This window comes from Dama dama, chromosome 5 (assembly GCF_033118175.1).
Source record: "Dama dama isolate Ldn47 chromosome 5, ASM3311817v1, whole genome shotgun sequence".
Lineage (NCBI taxonomy): Eukaryota > Metazoa > Chordata > Mammalia > Artiodactyla > Cervidae > Dama > Dama dama.
The window spans coordinates 75,960,119-75,981,387 of NC_083685.1; the positions used below are offsets into that span (position 1 = coordinate 75,960,119).

At 38.7% G+C, this 21,269-nt stretch overlaps 1 protein-coding gene across 4 annotated transcripts in view; it reads left to right on the plus strand.

The window, feature by feature from the left end:
- STXBP4 (syntaxin binding protein 4) overlaps window positions 1–21,069 on the plus strand; it is a 206,321-nt gene extending 185,252 nt beyond the window's left edge. For 3 of the 4 annotated variants that reach the window (XM_061142569.1, XM_061142568.1, XM_061142571.1), the window contains 2 exons: window positions 5,378–5,583; window positions 15,109–15,236. In XM_061142569.1, coding sequence (XP_060998552.1) covers window positions 5,378–5,573 — 196 coding nt within the window. In that variant the 3' untranslated portion in view covers window positions 5,574–5,583; window positions 15,109–15,236. Of the gene's footprint in view, window positions 1–5,377; window positions 5,584–15,108 lie in introns of all 4 variants that reach the window. The other variant, XM_061142570.1, reaches the window with a different exon arrangement.
- Window positions 21,070–21,269: the final 200 nt, after the last annotated feature.

Genomic DNA, 21,269 nt, shown 5'->3' on the forward strand with positions numbered 1-21,269 from the left:
TCAGTTCCTCACTGTACCTGGCCCTCTCTCCATTGAAAGGATCATAGGGCTGCACAAACCTGGCCGCTGGCTTCCTCAGAGGAAGGGGCAAGAGAAACAGTGAGAGAAAGGGAAACACCGAAACAAAAACTGCAGAGTCTTTTATAACCAGTCTCGGAAGTGAGCACCTTACTTTCTGCCACACGCTACTGTTCACACAGACCATCCCCGGTACAGTGTAGGAGCCAGCTGCATAAGAGTGTGCATGCCAGAAGGTACGGGGCTGTCCTGGAGGATGCCTGCCACAGTGCTGTTTGACAATGTAGTATGTGTAATATAGTAATAATTAAAGTATTATATAATCTATACATCTGTATAAACAACACAAAAACCTCAATATCATATTCTTGCTTGAAACATTAAGTTGTATTGTTGCTGATTTTTTTCAAGTAGGTATAATCATTGGTTTGTTTTTTTTTTTTCCATTTATTTTTATTAGTTGGAGGCTAATTACTTTGCAATATTGTAGTGGTTTTTGCCATACATTGACATGAATCAGCCAGGGATTTACATGTGTTCCCCATCCCGATCCCCCCTCCCGCCTCCCTCCCCATCCCATCCCTCTGGGTCTTCCCAGTGCACCAGCCCTGAGCACTTGTCTCATGCATCCAACCTGGGCTGGCGATCTGTTTCACCCTTGATAGTGTACTTGTTTCAATGCTATTCTCTCAGAACATCCCACCCTCATCTTCTCCCATAGAGTCCAAAAGTCTGTTCTGTACATCTGTGTCTCTTTTTCTATTTTGCATATAGGGTTATCGTTACCATCTTTCTAAATTCCATAGATATGCGTTAGTATACTGTATTGGTCTTTATCTTTCTGGCTTACTTCACTCTGTTTAATGGGCTCCAGTTTCATCCATCTCATTAGAACTGATTCAAATGAATTCTTTTTAATGGCTGAGTAATATTCCATGGTGTATATGTACCACAGCTTCCTTATCTATTCGTCTGCTGATGGGCACCTAGGTTGCTTCCATGTCCTGGCTATTATAAACAGAGCTGTGATGAACATTGGGGTGCACATGTCTCTTTCATAATCATTGGTTTTTAAAAGTAACTCATACTTGACTTATAATTCCTTTTTGTTGATACACCTTTATATCAGATCCTGAAATCTGAGATAGCACTCCACATATTATAAAACCTGTTCTCCATTACATAGGAGATATTAACTTCCAGCATTACCACTGCATATCAGTAAAACCTGAGGAGTCTGTGATGTCAAAATAAAACAGAAGTTTCTGTCTATAGCAGAGAAGGCAAATAGATTTCAACTCACTTTCTCAAGTGTTGCTTATGAAGAATTCTGAGGCCACATTCAACCTCACTGATGTGTGTCTTGATTCATCAGCAGTGTCTGCTGTGGACGCCAGGGGAAGAGACATGTGGGACATGTGCAACATCTTGTGGTCTCTGGTCTTCCACAGCATGTTGCCAACACAGGAACTCTGTGGGATGAGCAGTAATAATGCAAACTGAGGTAGGAATGAAAAGTTAAACAGTGATGCCTCCCCCCAAAACAAGTTCAGTATATAAGAGCTTTTCATTTATGACTTCAAAGGAAAGCTGATTTCCAATGGGCATGTTTTTCTCATATCTTTCTAGTCAGAGTTCATTAGCTACCCTAAATGATTGTCTGAATTTGGGGTGTTAAAGTTTTAGTCAGTCATGTCTAACTCTTTGTGACCCCATGGACTGTAGCCCACCAGGCTCCTCTGTCCATGGGATTCTCCAGGCAGGAATACTGGAGTGGGTAGACATTCCCTTCTCCAAGGGATCTTCCCAACCCAGGGATCAAACCCAGGTCTCCTGCATTGCAGGCAGAATCTTTACCATCTGAGCCACCAGGGAAGCCCAGCTTGGGGTAGAATATCCTATTAGGTTGTTTCCAGGCAGGAAAAAATGTAGACCATAACCTACATATGAATGAAATTTGTCATTGTCAGCCTGCTGTATTAATTAAAGGCTTAAGTTACATTCATCATCTCATTTATAAAATAATGCACATAGTGTCTGTAATAGGTAATTCTAACATGACTAGAAATTAGGGAGATTAGGGAAGGGAGGGTGGCGAGGAAGGGGTGTTTTTCCTAAATCCTTGGCAGATGATTTTTTTTTAATTTATTTATTTTTAACGGAAGAATAATTGCTTTACAATACTGATCCGTTTTGCAAGGCGTGGGAAGGACTGAGAGACTAAGTGCACACGCTGACATGAAGCCCCACAGGTGCACACGTCCCTCCCTCTGGGGCCTCCTCCCACCCTCTCCGCCCCTCTAGAGTGTCTCAGCCCCGGCGTGATTCCCCCGGGTCATACGGCGAATCCCCGCTGGCGTCCACCTTACCTTCGGTGGTGCGTATGTTTCCATGATACCCTCTGTGAATACCCTCCTCCCCGCCACTCCGTCCCCCCGCCCCGTGTCCAACACTCTGTTCCCTATGTCTGTTCTCCCATGCTGCTTGGCAGATGATTTTAACTCCACTTTACTATATACTGTCAAGAACCCTCCCTCTGAAGACCTCATTAATTTGGCTGCTTTGATTAATTTTGAATGAGTTAAGAAAAACCCACAGACAGACCTCTAAAGTCTAAGTCTCACTTGATGAACTGTTAGGGCAATTTCTGTGCCCCTAACTTTAGCGTCAGTAAGGAGCAATGGGGTAGGTGCCTCAATCCTGGGCATTTCATTCTTAATAAGATTATAATGAAGAAACCCGCGGGGGACTTGAGGGAGGGAAGATGGAGCTTTTTTTTCTTTTTTTTTTTTTTTTTCCATTTATTTTTATTAGTTGTAGTCTAATTACTTTACAATATTGGAGTGGTTTTTGCCATACATTGACATGAATCAACCATGGATTTACATGTATTCACCCAACAGCGTCGAAACATGTATATTATCAAGGGTGAAACAGATCACCAGCCCAGGTTGGATGCATGAGACAAGTGCTCGGGGCTCGTGCACTGGGAAGATGGAGCTTTTTAACGGTTTGTCCCCAAACGCTTCTTAGCTATGAGTAAATTGTAAGGTATTGAAACCACTAGTTTGGATGTACACATCTATGTGACAACTGGTTTAGAATATCCGGTAACTAGTACAGTGCCTGGTAGGTGCAGGGACTGAATAAATATTAATATTTATCAAATGAGTGAATACTATCTTTAAGGAAGCAGTTTTTTGGGGGGAAATATGGGCCTTAGTATCAGAAAGAGCTGGTTTTGTTTTTTTGTTTTGCTGCATATGTGGCTTGTGGGATCTTAGTTCCCCGTACCAGGAATCTAATTCCTGGACCACCAGGGAATTTCCCAGACCTAGTATTCAATGTTTATGCCACCATTTTTTAGTGTAAACTTGGTGTAACTGATATTATTTCAATTGTCTGTACTCCCATTTCCCATCGAAAAACAAAGATAGCAGTTTATCCAGTTTTGAGAGTTGCGTAAACTAACTCACCTACCACAAGGTGAGTGCATAACAGATGTTGGTTTCCCCTACCTTCCCCTATATTATTCTACTGCTATTTGCCAGTGGAGGAGTTTTAAATGAGAGCATCTGCACAGTTGCAAATAGAAACCAACAGCCCAAACCTACCCCCATGCCCCTCCCCAGCCAGCCAGAGCCATGTGACAGCGGCAGAGAGACAGCGGTGCTCAGGAGCCCGAGACGCTGCCCTGGATGTTCTATAAATACGGCACTGGGCGCAGCCGCATGCAGCACGGGATGAGCACCTGTCATTCAGACAGGAGGCCAGCCAGCTGTCCAAGGTTGCTCAGGATGCCAGAGCCCACTGAAATGAATAAAGAGTCCAGATCCAAGCAGACAACATCAAACTCTTTTTTCCCCCCCATTTAACCAATGACAGGTATGACTGAGGCAGGAAGCATGTTTTTTTAGCATTTTATCAGAAAGATATAAAAAAAAATCTTTAGAGATTGTGTGAAGTACTTTGGAAATTCATTACCTTTCTAGGGTTATACTTTTTTCTTGATTTGTATTTTGTTTAATTGTTTTTAATTTTGAAAGTTCTAAAAATACAGAACAGTATGAAAAATAATAAACTATTATCCAGTACCCACTAACATTTTATTATATTTTCTTTTAGTATTTTTTAATTAAAAAGACATTTTAGATCAAACTGAAATCCGCTTTGTTCTCCATTCTCTGTCGTATCCCATTCCTGAAGACAATTGCTGTTATGAATTTAAGATGTATTCTTAAAATATTTGTAATACTTTTTATGTGCAGAGGACATACTAGTATATATCAGTATTTTAAATGTACAAGAGGGACAGTTTACCCTACATATTTTTTTGTATGTATCATCTTACAAGTTGCTTTTCTCATTCAGTATTGATTTAACCATGAATATCTTGATTAGTGAATGAGCCTTATTTGTTTATATTATTTATGGTATTTATAGGGTTATATTAAATATTTTCATTTAGCCAAATGTGTAATCTTCTCTGCCTCCAAGACCCTTTATTTAAATTGCTCAATAAATACTAACTTTTTTGTCACTTTCCCTTCCCTTCCAAATTTGGTCGCTGTATTAGTCTGCTAGGGCTTCCATAACAAAATACCACAGACTGGGTGGCTTAAACTGGGTGAGGACTTTTTTCTCACAGTTCTGGAGGCTAGAAGGCCAAGATCAAGATGCCATCAGGATTCACATCTTGCAAGGCCCCTCTTCTGGGTGTAGACAACTGCCTTCTCGCTGTGTCCTCACAAGGCCTCTTCTCTGTTCATGGAAAGAAAGATCTAGAGTGTCTTCCTATTCTTAAAAGGACACTAATCTCACTGGATCAGGGTCTTACCTCCATGATCTCACCTAATCTTAATCATCTCCACAAAGGCTGCATTCTCCACCAGAGCCACATTAGGGTTTAGGGCTGCAGCATAGAGCTGGGAGGAGCAGAGGACCCAATTCATCCCATAACAGTGGCTTCTCCCTTAAATTACTTTCCATAGATCTCTAGTACCTTTTTCTTCAGCCAATAATCTCCAGTACAATATAGCATATAATCTTTCTTGCTGTATATTTAACAAGTTTAATGCAAATTGCAAGAATTAATACATACCCAGTGCCCCTTCCCTCAAGACGTAGTCTGCAGTGGGAGAAGTAGCTGATGGGGCACGGGGGTGTGGAAAGTGGAATATTGGCTCCCCACTAATATTAATGAGCTAATCCCCAGAATGTTTGAGTATATTAGGTTCCATGGCAAAGGGGCGTTAAAGCTGTAGGTGGAATTAGGGTTGCTAATCAGCCAACTTTAAAATAAGGAGGTTATCCTGGGTTATCCATGTGTGACCAAACTAATCACATGAGTCCTCAACAGTGGAAAAGAGAGGTCGAAGGAAAGAGTCAAAGGAAAGATGACAACGGAAGAGGATCAGAGATATATTGCGTGGCTGACTTTGAAGATGGAGGCTGAAAGTCATGGAATGTGGGTGGCCTTTAAAAGCTGGAAAGGAAAGGAGATGGATTCTGTCCTAAAGCCTCCAGAAAGAAATTTAGCCTTGCCAACACCTTGACTTGAGCACGGTAAGAACCATGTTGGACTTCTGAGCTACAGAACCATTAGTCAGTAAGTCAGCATTTTTTAAGCACTCTCTTTGCAGCCATGTGTTACTGGGAGAGAAACCAGAGAAAACTAATACAGAAAGTTAAAAGTGGAGGGGCGAGGGTGATGCTTATGATAGACCTATTATGTGTCAGGTATGAAACTAGGGAATTTATATGTTTTCTTTATATTTATTAACACTGTTAAGACAGTTCTTATGTTTTCTAGATTGGGAAACCAAGACTCAGAGTTTAAGAAAGTTTGCCTGGGACATACAAGTAATCCAGTTAGTGCCTCTTTTTCCGTTGCTCAGTCACGTCCAACTCTTTGTGGTCCCATGGACTGCAGCATGCTGGGCTTCCCTGTCCTTCACCATCTCCCGGGCCTTGCTCAAACTCATGTCCATTGAGCGAGTGATGCCATCCAACCATCTCATCCTCTGTCGTCATCCACTTGCTGCCTGGGCAATACACAATTTCAGGCCAGGTCTGCATGGTCTATCTGCTACTGTGTGACCTTGGACAGGGCACTGGGACTCTTGGCTTCAGTTCTTTCAGTTGCCACATGATGTGAAAAGTTTTAAGTCTGCTTGGGAAGCAGGCATCACACATAATTTTTATTTATACTGAATGAAGTTTTTATGAATTTTGTATAAAATTTTAAGCTTTTAAAATGCTTCCGAGATATAGTCTGTGATCATTGAATTAATCAGTTATATGAAGTACACTCAAGTCATGACCCCATGGACTGTAGCCCATCAGGCTCTTCTGTCCATGGAATTCTCCAGACAAGAATACTGGAGTGAGTTGCCATTTCCTTCTCCAATCAATCAATACATTGCATCTTGTAAAGCTAAAGAGCTCTTTTCAAGTGGTCTCAATCCATCCCAGAGCCTCCATATATATTGTTGTTGAAACCAACCCATACAATAGAGCCTCAGAAAGGAATATAACCCAGTGGTAAAATTCTCAGGAGTCAGATTTGGATCCAGATCCTGGCTTTAACATTTACTAGTTTTATTACCTGGGGTAATTTATTTCACCTCTCATATATTTTAGCTTCCTCAGATATAAAATGAGGATAATAAATGTAACTATCTCTCCTTTACAATATAAATATATATCCCACCCGGCTCCTCTGACCATGGGATTCTCCAGGTAAGAATACTGAAGTGGGTTGCCATGCCCTCCTCCAGGGGATCTTCCTGACCCAGGGATCAAACCCATGACTCATGTCTCCTGCATTGCCAGGCAGGTTCTTTACCACTAGCACCACCTGGGAAGTCCATATATAAAATATAAATATGTAAATATATAAATCAGGATATATAATATTTATAAAATATAAGCATAAAACAATATTCTAAAAATCAGTTAAGCCGGTTTATTCACAAAGCCGAGGTGGTACCATTAGAAACCATCAGTATGTAAAGTTCATGAGAAAACTGTAAGGGCTGGTGGCATATTTGGTTTTTATCCCATAATTTTTTACTGTAATTGAAGGTTTCTGTCTTATAGCACTCACTCTCAAGTACCTTTTGCACTTAGGATTATGGAGTCCGTAACACTGATAAAATACCTCAGGAGTTTAAAGATGGTCTCATATGGGACCCCTCAAAGTCTCCAGTTTTGTGATGCTGTTCTTCTCTAACATAATATGTGTATTTATATCTTTATCTTTTAGTGTAGTCAGCTTAACTATGATAGGAAAATAATATTAGGATTAGTATAAAATTAGTTGAAACTATATATTTCAAATGATTTTAGTTTTGTTTAGGATTTGGAATTTGGTAATTAATACATTTAGTCAGAAGTTTATTAAACATATTTTATTGGATAAATTAAATGAAAGCCTTACAACTTGTATTATAATTCTTACCATTTTATTATAATAACACTAAAAATTAAAATAACTTCTATATTTCATCTACTTCTACTCATAAGTCAGAATTTAATATGGAAACTTTGGCAATGGTCTTGCAGACTTACTTCTAATTAAATTTAGTTTCCATTAATCTATAGTCTGACAAAGTCTTTTAATTACTGACATATGTAGAGTAGCCTGAAAATATGTATTTATTGCCTGGATTTTGTATTTTAGAAAGACAAGGTCTTTGCTTTATAAAAATTTGTACATATATTTACTGGGAAAATAATAGTCACGGCCTCATCTTGAAATATTCTCTTGTAGTCCTTTAGAGTAACACTAGCTCACATAAGGATGTAAGGGGAGCTGAGAAATGCAGTCTCTGCCTGGGAGCTGCCTCCTGGTGACAACTCTGCAGTGTGGAACGGAGCACATAAACTTTGGCAGACACGCCAAAGGGTACGTTAGAATGTACAGTTACACCAACTATAACAGTCTATAAAATTGCTTATTAGTATCTAATAGTTCAGTGTCTAGGTACTAGTATCAGTTGGACGTGTTCTTAGAGATCTTCTGAAATTTTTTATCCTATAATCATCAAAAACTATATCAGTTTTTGAAAGTTACCCAAACCCGTCATCTGAGACCATAAAACAGCTTCTTTTTGAAAAATTCATTGTAGCTTTAGACTTGGGATGTTTTTGGCTATACAATAATTGACAGCAATCTAAGCCTGTGTGTATTACTTGAAAAAATATAATTCATACTTTTCATACTTTTCCAGGGCTTTTCAGTATTCATTTTTTATAAGTCTAGTGGCATAGTAATTTTTTCCAAATATTCCAATAATAATTTTTTCCAATATTCCAATAATAATTCCATAAGTAATGTATTACTGTAGCTTTAGATTCTTGTGCATAATGTAATACATAGGCCTAAAGATCTTTTAATTAATTGGATTTTTAAATTTTAAAATATATCTTATGTATTTTTTATAGAGAATGCCATAAATATACAATAGAAATAAAACTTATCTTCAGAACCATAGAGATTTGGGATCCTGCTAATATTTGATCAGAGCCTCACCGGATTTCCAAATGCCTACTTGCAAAATTCTCAAAGTATTCTGTGATATTTACAGAGTTCATTAATGAGAAATATTCATTTTGATTTTAGGGGTATATTTCCAAATTATGTAAGAGGGAACTCTTTATATCAGTGGGAACAAGCTGCTTGCAATTTTCTCTTTAACATGTTTTGGAATGGATACTTTCTATTACTAATATGTAGTCATTCTCATAAACAGTGTCTGACAATATTACATACTGCGTCACCAAGGTTTGGTGACTTTTTTATGTCTATTGACATGGTTCACTTTTTATTCTTGACTTTTGATTTGTTTTCAATTGGGAATATTTTTTATTAACTTTTTAAAATTTTCATTACTACTTACAGTTTATGGCCAGCTCTTAAAATTTCTCAGTGATTCCAAGATACTGGTGCCAGAAACTTTTTGGATTAACATACTTATTTGTCTTTATTTTCTGATTCATACAAATATTATATACATAATATTACTCTTCCCTTCATAAAAAAATCATAGTTATTTTGACTTATTGTTCTTCAGATTTATCTTAAATAGATAAAATAATGCATGCAATGTTGTTAAACTCCCAATGACATATAAATAGTATCATTTACAATGAAAGATTAACAAAAGAACCTCTTTCGTCATCACAGACTATTATAAAAATGAATTTCTACAAAACTAGTGCACTTTTTTATCTTTAAACCACTTTTCTCTAATAAGCTCTCCTAAATTTTTATTTTGAAAGAAAGCATTTTGCATGCTAGGAGGTAAGAAACATAAGGAGGGTAATTATAATGGGATTTAAATAATTGACTTGTATTTCTTTGCCAGTAAAATAAAGCATGTTCTCTTAGGGGTTTTTTTAATAAGCTCTAAAATATGTCTTTCAAATTCTAATATTGTAAAAGAAAACATACAACGCTGTCATCTTCCTGGCTCAAATATTACTGTTTTTAACAGTAGATTTGGCAATCATTCAGAGGCAAGTAGTGTTAGGCTTTGTAGATTTTCAGATATATCTGAACTGCTGTTGATTGCTCCCCAAATCAGGTCAGATGCACTCTCTGCAGGAAGAGTTGCCAGAGGTACTGTATGTTCAAATGGAAGATTTTCGTGTTTCATAGTCAGCCTCATTTATTTTCCAGACCTCTAAATTTTTCATAGTAAGTAGCAGCATCTCACTTTGTGAACTGTGGAGTCTTTATTAATTAAACAGAGTCAACAGGGCTGATTTATTCCCTCTCTTCTCAGTTGAATTACCAAGCACACAAATCAGAGAGGAAATATTTCTAATACGAGAATGTTCGCCTAGCCTGTAAATCTGGGATTATCTCATCATACTGATTATGTCAAAGCTCTTTAGTCACCATGCTCACTAGGACATAAAATTGAATGGTACACACACAAATGGCCCCATTCCAGCATCACAGGAAGAATTCCAAGTTTTTCTTACAGTATTTTTTCAGAAAGCCCTAATTATTAAAAATTAAAAAAAAAAAAAAACAGAAAAAAACAAACAAACAACAACCATGATCTTTATTGAATACTTACTTTTTGCCAGGCACTTTTTGCATTTTAGAAGCGTTGGTTCTGGATGTTTTTACAAAACAGCCAGGTGTGAAATGTGTACCTGAAGCATGGAAACTAACCCTCTGTGGCTTCAGTTTCATTTTTTCTCTTGTATGTGTATGTTTGGTGCTAAGGGTGTGTTTCCCAGTTGTGTACAGAGGAGTATATTGTGAACATAAGATAAGCAATGTTTTATGGCATTATTTTGTATTTGGAGAAAGATCAAGTATTTATTTGTTGATATAAAGTGCCTAATAAAGCTTACTATCAAGGATGACTTTCTGGTGGAACTTTCTAATACTGATTGTTCAGAGTCTATAACTACATCTTCTTGAACATTTTACTTTTGCTTATTTTATGTTATCAGTTCAGCAGAATGTCCATGTATATGCATGTATATGCATGTCCATGCAATAATATTTCAAGCGTGAGAATTTTTTAAGTCATCTAAGAAAGCTTGCACCTGCACTCACCCCTCCAGTGAGTGTGCCTGGTTTCCTTCCTCTCCAGCCTCCCCAGTTAGGAGGCATTGTAGGAGAGGAAGGATTCACAGTAATTTATAAAGTGTCTTCTTTGGACTAACCTATTACAAATGTGCTGATAAACAGTAAAGTAGATACACTAAGATATTAAAATTAGCAAAACTATCCCATCAAACTTTTCCTTTCAGTTTTAAATGGGTACTTTGTACAGGATGATGTGTCCTCATTTCCCCTTGCAGTAGTATTCTAGCCCTCTGTGTTAACACTCACTGGTAATTCCTCAAAATCACTTTCAATTTAGGCAGCTTTCCAGCTTTAAAAAACCCTTGAAATGAAGTTAACCTGTGCAAAATCACATGCTTTGTAAGTTTAGCCTCCATAATAAGAAACTGTGCTAAACCATTTTAAAGAGTTCATAGTAATATGGATTATTGTCAAGAGAATAATATTTCTTTGTGTCACTTAGCCACACTCTGAGGTTTTAGAACTGTGAAAATATCTGGCCTTGTCACCTCCACCTTAATTCTTAAACAATTTAAGTACTTTTACTCTATCATGAAACTATAAGTGATCTTCTTCCATAGAAAGCTGCATTTTCAACATCTAAACAGAGGAGTTGAACAATTTGTATTGGGGGGTATAGATGGAATTTAGAGTACAGAATTGAAAACAAAACAAATCCAGTAATAACAGTGAGCCTGATCATTGGTATTAAGTCCATCATTTCAGTTATTGTCATCAACAGCCAATATAGTAAGTGCCTGTTTGCAATCAAGTTCAAACTGTGCTCAATGGTGCCCTCATCCCATGTGTGCTAACAGGGCATGGTAGTTTAAGTATTATTACAGACTCGTCAGTTGCTCAGTCGTGTCCAACTCTTTGCGACCTCATGGACCCCAGGCTTCCCTGGCCATCACTGACTCCCAGAACTTGCTGAAACTCATGTCCATTGAGTTGGTGATATCATCCAACCATCTCATCCTCTGTCATCCCCTTCTCCTCCTGCCTTCACTCTTGCCCAGCTAAGGGTCATTTCCAGTCAGTTCTTCACATCAGCTTGCCAAAGTATTGGAGTTTCAGCTTCAGCATCAGTCTTTCCACTGAATAGTCAGAATTTATTTCCTTTAGGATTGACTGGTTTGATCTCCTTGCAGTCCAAAGGACTCTCAAGTCTTCTCCAGCACCACAGTTTGAAAGCATCAATTCTTCACTACTCAGCTTTCTTTCAGGTCCAACTCTCACATCCATGCATGACTACTGGAAAAACCATAGATTTGACTAGACAGACCATTGTCAGCAAAGTATTGTCTTTGCTTTTTTAATATGCTGTCTAGGTTGGTCATAGCTTTTCTTCCAAGGAGACTTTTAATTTCATGGCTGCAGTCATCATCTGCAGTGATTTTGGAGCCCCCAAAAATAAAGTCTGTTACTGTTTCCATTGTTTCCCCATCTATTTGCCACAAACTGATAGGACTGGATGCCATGATCTTAGTTTTCTGAATGTTGAGTTTTAAGCCAACTTTCTCACTCTCCTCTTTCACTTTCATCAAGAGGCCCTTTAGTGCCTCTTTGCTTTCTGCCATAAGGGTGGTGTCATTTGCCTATCTGAGGTTATTAATATTTCTCTCTGAAACCTTGATTCCAGCTTGTGCTTTATTCAGTCTAGCATTTTGCATAATGTACTCTGCATATAAGTTAAATAAGCAGGGTGACAATATACAGCCTGTTTGGAACCAGTCTGTTGTTCCCTGTCCAGTTCTAACTGTTGTTTCTTGACTTGCATACAGATTTCTCAGGAGGCAGGTAAGATGTTCTGGTAGTCCATCTCTTGAATAATTTTCCACAGTTTGTGATTTACACAGTCAAAGGCTTTAGTGTAGCCAGTGAAGCAGAAGTAGATGTTTTTCTGGAACTCTTTTGCTTTTTCTATGATCCAGCAGATTTTGGCAATGTGATCTCTGGCTCCTCTGCCTTATCTAAATCCAACTTGAACATCTAGAAGTTCTTGGTTCATGTACTGTTGAAGCCTGACTTGGAGAATGTTGAGCATTACTTTGCTAGCATGTGAGATGAGTACAATTGTGCAGTAGTTTGAACATTCTTTGGTATTGCCTTTCTTTGAGATTGGAATGAAAACTAACCTTTTCCAGTCCTGTGGCCACTGATGAGTTTTCCAAATTTGTTGGCATATTGAGTGCAGCACTTTCACAGCATCATCTTTTAGGATTTGAAATAGCTCAACTGGAATTCCATCACCTCCACTAACTTTGGTCATAGTGATGATTCCTAAGGCCCACTTGACTTCGCTTTCCAGGATATCTGGCTCTACGTGAGTGATCACACCATCGTGGTTATCTGGGTTTTGAAGATCTTATTTGTATAGTTCTTCTGTGTATTCTTGCTACCTCTTCTTAATATCTTCTGCTTCTGTTAGGTCCATACCATTTTTGTCCTTTACTGAGCCCATCTTTGCATGAAATGTTCCCTTGGTATCTCTAATTTTCTTGAGGAGATCTGTAGTCTTTCCCATTGTATTGTTTTCCTGTATTTCTTTGCATTGATCACTGAGGAAACCTTTCTTATCTCTCCTGGCTATTCTTTGGAACTCTGCATTCAAATGGGTATATCTTTCCTTTTCTCCTTTGCCTTTCGCTTCTCTTCTTTTCTCAGCTATTTGTAAGGCCTCCTAAGACAGCCATTTTGCCTTTTTGCATTTCTTCTTTGGGATAGTTTTGATCACCGCCTACTGTACAGTGTTATGCACCTTTGTCCATAGTTCTTCAGGCACTCTGTATATCAGATTTAAATCCCTTGAATCTATTTGTCACTTCCACTGTATAATCATAAGGGATTTGATTTAGATCATACCTGAATGGTCTAGTCGTTTTCCCTACTTTCTTCAATTAAAGTCTGAATTTTGCAATAATGAGTTCATGATCTGAGCCATAGTCAGCTCCAGATCTTGTTTTTGCTGACTGTATAGAGCTTCTTATTTTTGCTGACTGTATACAGTCTTCTCTATAGACTGTATAGAGCTTACTGAATATATAGAGCTTTTGCTGACTGTACAGAGCTTTGCACTGGTCATAGCCAACATGCTCTTCCAACAACATAAGAGATGACTGTACACATGGACATCACCAGATGGCCAATACTGAAATCAGATTGATTATATTCTTTGCAGCCAAAGATGGAGAAGCTCTATAACATAATGTGTATTTAAAAACCCTTGTTAGACACTTTGGAAATGTTATGCTGTAATATTTTAGGAAGTAGGAAATTCTTTCAGATCCACAGTCTTATTTGATCTTCATAAGTGTCAGCCATCAGGTGCGCTTGGTCTAAGATACGATGCTGCTCTGAGGTTGAGTTTAGGTAGGATGGGACACAGGAAGTTGATCTAGGATGGATAGTGCAGCAGGGTAAACCAGGGCTAGAAGGAGGATCTAAGGGGAAGAAACAAGTCAGCCTGTTCCAAAAGCTATCTCTCGAGGACCAAGGAGCTGGTCAGATAGAGGTGGATTTAGGCGAGACATCCAGCTGAAGGCCGGGATTGGATACTAGTTCTGAGAAACACCATCCCTCAGTAGGGGTACGTGGAGTGATGTTTGACCACCCCCTGAAAATGCCCCATGTCTTTGTACACCCTTCCTTACCTCTGCTTGTGTTCTTCCCTGAAATGCCTAGTTATTTGTTGTGAAAATATGTTAGGTACCATAGATTCAAAGTTAGGAAACCCAGTTCCTGCCCTCGATGAGCTTTACATGCAGGACTAAAGACTAAGTCCTTAGTGAGAAGGACTAAGAATAAATAGTCACTTGTAATATAGTGTGAGAGATAAGGCCATTGGCACAGATTGGAGGATTCTTGAGGGGTATTTGATTCTTCAGAATTAGAGTTAGCTGGATAAACAAGATGGGAAAGAGGAGTATTGTAGCAGAGAAGAAAGTATTGTTGAGGCAGGTAAAAAGCAAGGTATTTTATACTGTACAGTGTGTATTTAATCCAGAAAGCATTAGTTGGCACTGAATTTTTAGCAGGTGAGCAACAGTGTATGATTTATCATTTAGAAAGATCTCTTGGCTAGAGTAGGGAATTAATTAAAAAACTCAAACAGAGGCAGAGAAACAAGCTGTTTCAGTGACCCCAGTCTATAGCGTTGGAAAAGGAGAAGAAGGAAAAGATTCCAGAGATGTTACAGCATGACAGTCACAGGACTTGCCGATGGGTGAGAAAGAGTGAGTATTCGAAGATGATGCATTCTCCTGCCTTGTTTTTTGTTTTTTGTTTTTTTTACCAAAAATAAAGAAATGGGTTTTGTTGAACCTACAAAACATATCTAAGACTTTCAAAAACTACTGGATCCTATTCCAACTGCTTTGTAATTCAGGGGACTGCAGTAGGGTGGAAACAGTGTCACCAGGATCACTGCTTGCATAGTGGGTAGAAGGATCGTCTCTCCAATCATGATTGCATCTCTTCTTGTTCTTCTTCCCAAGTCACGTAACACAGACTACATCCTGGATGCACCCCGTGATGAGCGCACTGAACTTGTCCTGCTCAGAGGAGAATGAAGAGGATTGTTCCAGAGAGCCTCCCGACCAGAGGAACTGATGAGTTTCTGTGGGAAGCTGCGCTCCATGGTCTTCCAGCGTCTCCATCTACGCAGATAACGCTGAGACACAACATCTAAACGAGGAGTAAAACATACACTAGTTAGTGAAGTTGTGAAATGGAGACTCTAGATTTAAGCTCTTTTTGTAAAACTTTTGGATATAACTGTATACGTTTGCAAAATTGATTGCCGCTATAGTAGTTCTTTAAGAATAATCTAGTCCTATTTTTTAATCATATGTAATTAGATTTTATAATATGTATAATTTTTCATATGTAATTAGATCTTTGTCATTTTATATTTAGTCCTTTATGGAATATCAGACAGTGGTTTTTATAATTAAGACTTTGAAAAATTATGGGAACATAGTGAAACACTTCATTTATTTGATAATTCACTAATCTTTTATATGCATATCATAGGAAGTGATTTAAGCAAGCTTTGGGGAGTTCTTATAGATCACATTTAGACGACTATCTCACAGGCCACTGGATACAGCTTTTATCTTGATGATGCTTTCTAATTTACAAAATGCCTTTCAGACCCTGTTTTATGTAAAGCATGCAACTTGCCTGTAAGGCAGCTCCAGTGGGTATTTTATAGTTAGGAAAATAGCGGTTCAGAGAAATGAAGCCCCTGTCCTGGAGCTGAGGCTCACACCTTTGTCTTCCAGTTCCACACCCAGGCCCCTTTGCCCCACATTCCACTGTCCCTGCAGAGGCAGGTCGCCCGACAAGCGGGTCCCAGGGCTCTGTTGATACAGCTGAGCTTCACCGCTGTGCACCCCAGGAGCCACAGAGACTTAGGGGGCATGTCTGCATTAAACATGGCTCCCACCCGGTCCATACTGCTTTATAAGCCCTTCCCCCACACGCTCAGCTAGCAGAGGCAGGGCTTTGAGATGTTGTTGCAAACGGGCTTCTTTTCAACAGCTCACATTTTTCTGAAGTAAAGTGGCTGGCTCCCATCAGGGATTTGCCTAGCCTGGGTTATGCTGGCCAGAGAGAGGGTGTAAGAGGGGCCAATGAACAGAGAATAGAGGGGCATCCAGAATCTGTGTCGAAAGAGACATCCATCAGCCTCCAGACTGATTATGCTTCTGATCTCATTTCATTTTATAGTAAGGAGAGTTTCTGGAAGGAATGAGCCATTGACTTGCAGTGCTAAAGATTTTCTCTCCGTTTAATGATTTAAACCTGGAGCTGGGAAATGAGGATGGGAGAAGAAATGGAGTTGGGAGGAAGTCATTTTAAATGCTCTGGGCATTAAGTACCAACTGAATAATAAAAGGGACTTATCCTTACCCAACATTGTTAATATTGTTAGGTAATATACTTAGGAGGAAAGTCAGCAAGAATCATTAAACATCTTTTGGTGAAAAAGACTCATTTTTCAAATGAGTTCTTATGTAGAATCTCAATACTTGTAATGGATTTTTTTTTTTTTTTAATATTACTGTCTTACTTAAAAGATGGAGGCTTGGAGCTCAACTAAAACAGCAAACCTAAAACTCCTTAGAATATATACTGTCAGAACTATCGACTGTAACCGTTTTATAGATGAGTAAGTTGAGATCCTAAGAGTTCACACAGTAAGGTCAAACTTAGACCTAGACCCTGAGTCTCCTAGTCTGCTATCCTTCGTGTGGTATGTTGTATAGACCTATGCTATAAATACATGTGTACATTATACTCACACATTCCTGAATATATGTAGGGCTTATAATTCTGTCTTGAATGATAACATAAGTCAAATCCAGGGTGATGTGTAGTCATTAGCCCTGAGAAAAGTTTTAGAATGGCTGCAGAAGACCTGGGTTTCCCCTGACAGCTCTTTGAATATCGGAAAGCTGCAGGGAGACACGTTTTGAGAGAAGGCCCTGAGGGAGCTCTTTCCTTATGTCCCCTAGAGATGAGTGAGGTCCTCAAATACCCCAAGTTACTTTTATATGTTAGTATCTATAATTGTGAAAGCACAGAGTATTTGTTGTTGCCGAATTAATGATACGAAATGCCCCTCCCCTTCCTGGGAGTGTTTTTCTAATTAGTTTCTGGTGAGGAAAACACAGGAGACACTCGAATCACTTGGCATCAAGGTTCTCAGGGCACATTTCACTGGCGGAGGCCTGATACGTTGACTGTTCTGTTTGGTGGCACTTTCCTCACTGACTCCTAATTGAACACCTAATGGAAAAGGCCTATAAAGATTGTAATATGAGGGACTTCCCTGGTGGTCCAGTGGTTAAGACTCAGCTCCCACTGCAGAGGGCACAGGTTTGATTCTTGGTCAGGGAACTAGGATCCCACACAGGACACAGCCAAAAAATAAGTAATATCTAAAAATAAATTTTAAAAAATAAAATTTAATATTACTTATTGAGCATATTGTGCCATACGTTTGTGATGGTAATTTGCATATATTATTTCATTATCTTCTTAAATCAGCCCCATGAGGTAGAAACTATGATCATCCCCGTTTTGTAAAGAAGTTTACAATTAGAATTGCTAGTCTTTGTGTCAGGGTCCACACAGCACCTAAGAGTGGAAGCTGGGTCTCAAGGCAGGTTTCCCAGCGCCTGTTCTGGTAAACCACTGCAGCCCCACTTAGAACCATTGTATCTGACCCTGGAGGGCAGAGCTGGGATCCACGGGTCAGTTTTACAAAGAAACAGATTCCAGCTCAGTTTGATAAGGAGCTTTCTGGTAGTTAGAATGCATCAGGACAGAATTCCCCAGGAGAAAATGGGAGCTGTATCCCAGGAGAGTTCCATCAGTCTGAACTCCTTATTATGAGACTGTTGCTGAGGAGGTTCAGGGTTCTCTGCCTGGACCACCTGAGCACTGCCTGAGAGTTCTGCCTCCGTATGCCCCTGTGACCTCTAAACCAACAGATAAATGCCCCAAGAGATGCTCAAAGAAACATATGGCACGGACTCATTAAGAATCCTTATTCAACATAGGTGGAACCCCCCAGTTAATTTGGAGTGAGTTGACATTTATATAGTCCATCTTTCAAATTCTTCTCTTTTGACTGACTGACTCTGATTTTAGGATTAAAAAAGCTCAGTGTTCTTATGTGCTTCCATCTCACTTTACTAAAGAGTGACCTGGCTTATTGACAGAGCCACCCCAACAACATGCCAAGCGTGGTACTAGGCACTGTGGTGCAGTAGGGCAGTGGCCAGTCGCTTCCTGGGGTCCACTTACTGCTCTTCAAAAAGTGGAAAGCATCTCAGGTAGTCAGAATTGCATGGCTTTTCTTTAATTTTTATTTTTAAAATAATCTATTTCCATTTAAACAAATCAAGTAGTATGGAATTGAATGAAGTTAAAAAAACAGCCCATCTCACTTTCCCAAGGTAGCCATTACTGATACTTCGATGGGTATTTTTACTGAAAGGAAGTCATACTGTTAAGTATCTTTGAATTAATATATTATGGTAGTTATTTTCATGGTGATACACAGATTAATGTTATATTTCAAAGGGCTCTATAAAATATCACTACCCAGATAACTCCTAATTTCTGTAGCCAACAATCTATTGATGAACTCTTAGGCTAATTTAAGTTGTATTCTGATACTGTACTGATCTAGATAATATAATTGATCTTAATTTTATCATTTCAAGACATTAGAGACATCAGAGTTTATTGAAAGGTCATATGTACTATAAAATGCAATTACTCTGTCCAGGAACCACCCAGGCACCCCCTCCCATTCCTCTGACCCAGATTAAAAGTTTCCTTCATGCTCCATTTTTAAAAATTTTTTAATTTTATTGAAGTATGTAGTTGATTTTCCTTTGTGATCCTTATTGTCCTTGTGTTTGATTTTATGCTGGTGTTTATCATGTTGTACAGGATTGATTTATTGTTCTCTTTTGATAGTTTGTGAGTTCTTGGGGGCGGGGCACTGTTTTTTATTGTCCTTGGAATTTATGCACATGTTACATACTCCTTGATTCTTTTTTTCTCCAGTTTTATTGAAATCTAATTGACATACAGTACATATAAGTGTTTTTAAAAAGTCTTCAGTTACTAACAATGCCCCAGTGAACATTCTCATATTCATTAAATCCTTTTCCTCATATATCTGTGCACTCTTGTGCCAGTATGTCTATAGTGAGAATACATTCATAAAAGCAAATCACAGACTTCCCTGCTGGTCCAGTGGTTAGGAATCTGCCAATGCAGGGGACACAAGTTCAATCCCAGGTCCGAGAAGATTCCACATGCCTCAGGGCCACTAAGCCCACACACCACCTTTATTGAGCCTGTGCTCCCCAGCAAGAGAAACCACCACACTGAGAAGCCCCACACTGCAACTTGCTGCAACTAGAGAGACCGTGGGCAGCAACAAAGACCCAGCGCAGCTGAAAATTAAAACTAATTAATTTTTAAAAGTAAATCACTACATCAAAATCGTGTTCATTTTAATTTTGATATATATTCACAAATTTTCCTGTGTAAAAATAGGACCAAATTACACTGCCAGCAATAACGTGTGAGAGCTTTTCTTCTATGTGTTAAAGGACATTTTTTTTAGTCCAAAGATTGCCAATAACATTTCTGATTTTTTTTGTCCTTAGAAGAGTAATCTTCTTTCTGTCCTTGTATAAGGACCTCCATCATCGGGTTTTAGCTGTCCCTTGGCAGCAGAGGCTGACTCGCTCTATGTGGGGGAGTCTAGCAGTGACCAATTCACTGTTGGTTAAGCACATCATTACTGTCATCTTTTTACTTGCAAGTATTGGCCTTTCCTACTTTATATATAGTGATGGTGAGGACCAACTTTTAAACGAGCTAACTTGGGTAAGAGGCCTTGGTAAAGTGCAAAGCACGATGCAAACACACTTTGAGCCCTGGTTTTCCCTGTCTGTGAGGGGATGGTCATCCTCTGACAGTCCGGAAACCATTCAACTTAGCAGCCACTTCCTGAGCGCCTGCTGGACGCCAGACAAGACTCAAGGGCTTGAAGACCCCACACTGGATAGTTCCGACTCCCAAATCAAGAAACTCATAGTCTGAAACCTTTTCCCTTTCCTTCCTTTTTTCTCAGAAACATTTTATTTTTCCTTAAAGGAGTAAGAAGTTAGGGATCTGGTTAGTAAGAACCCCTGAAGAGAGGCCCTTTATCACTCTCTTAAATTTGAATAATTTCAAAATAGTATTAACACCCCTTGACTAGAAATGAACATACCGTATGAAGGGCCTCTCCAATAATAAATGCTAAGCAGCTGTAAAAATAAGGAGTCAAATGATACTTTCATAAGGTGTTTGCAAAATTAGAAAATATTATCCTTTTTCTGGGGTAAATGGACGTTTTATTTTTTCTGCTAAGTAAAATACAACTCTTTCAAAAGTCAACAAACTTGAATTTTACAATACACAGAACAAAAAGAACTAAACTAACACAAAAACAACTTACATAGCATGTAAATGTTGAGAGGATGAAAAGAACTTTAAATAGAAAATTAACTTTAGAAATAAAATCCCAAGATGTTTTAACCACAGCTAACCACATATAATATCATTGGACCTGTGTGATGATTATGTAAATATCATAATATTATGTAAATGCAATTCTGTATTTGCTTTCTTCATATGACTTCTTACATTTAACTAATACTACTTTTGTTAAGTTTGTTTGAATTTCACTCTCAGGGTACAGGGGTGGTCTGAGGGACAGTGCAATCAGATTAATAGCTCTGACCCCTCCTCATTCCTGTTCCCCCATCACCAAAATATTCTCTGTCATTTTACCCTATTTATTTCTTTTACATTATTTATCAATTTGTAATGATATATTTGTTTATTGTCTTTCTTAATAAAGAGAATAAGAATGAGAGTGAGTTCCATGATGGCAGGTATTTATCTGCCTCATTCACCATTGTAAGAAAGGTATAGCACTATGGGGGAGGAGCTAAGACGGTGCCTGAACACAGTAGGTGTTCAATGCATCCTTGCCAAATTGAATGTGTAATGAGCTGTCCATAAGTAAGACTTATTTCCCACTTTAACTCTCAGGCCCTTGTATTGATTTATT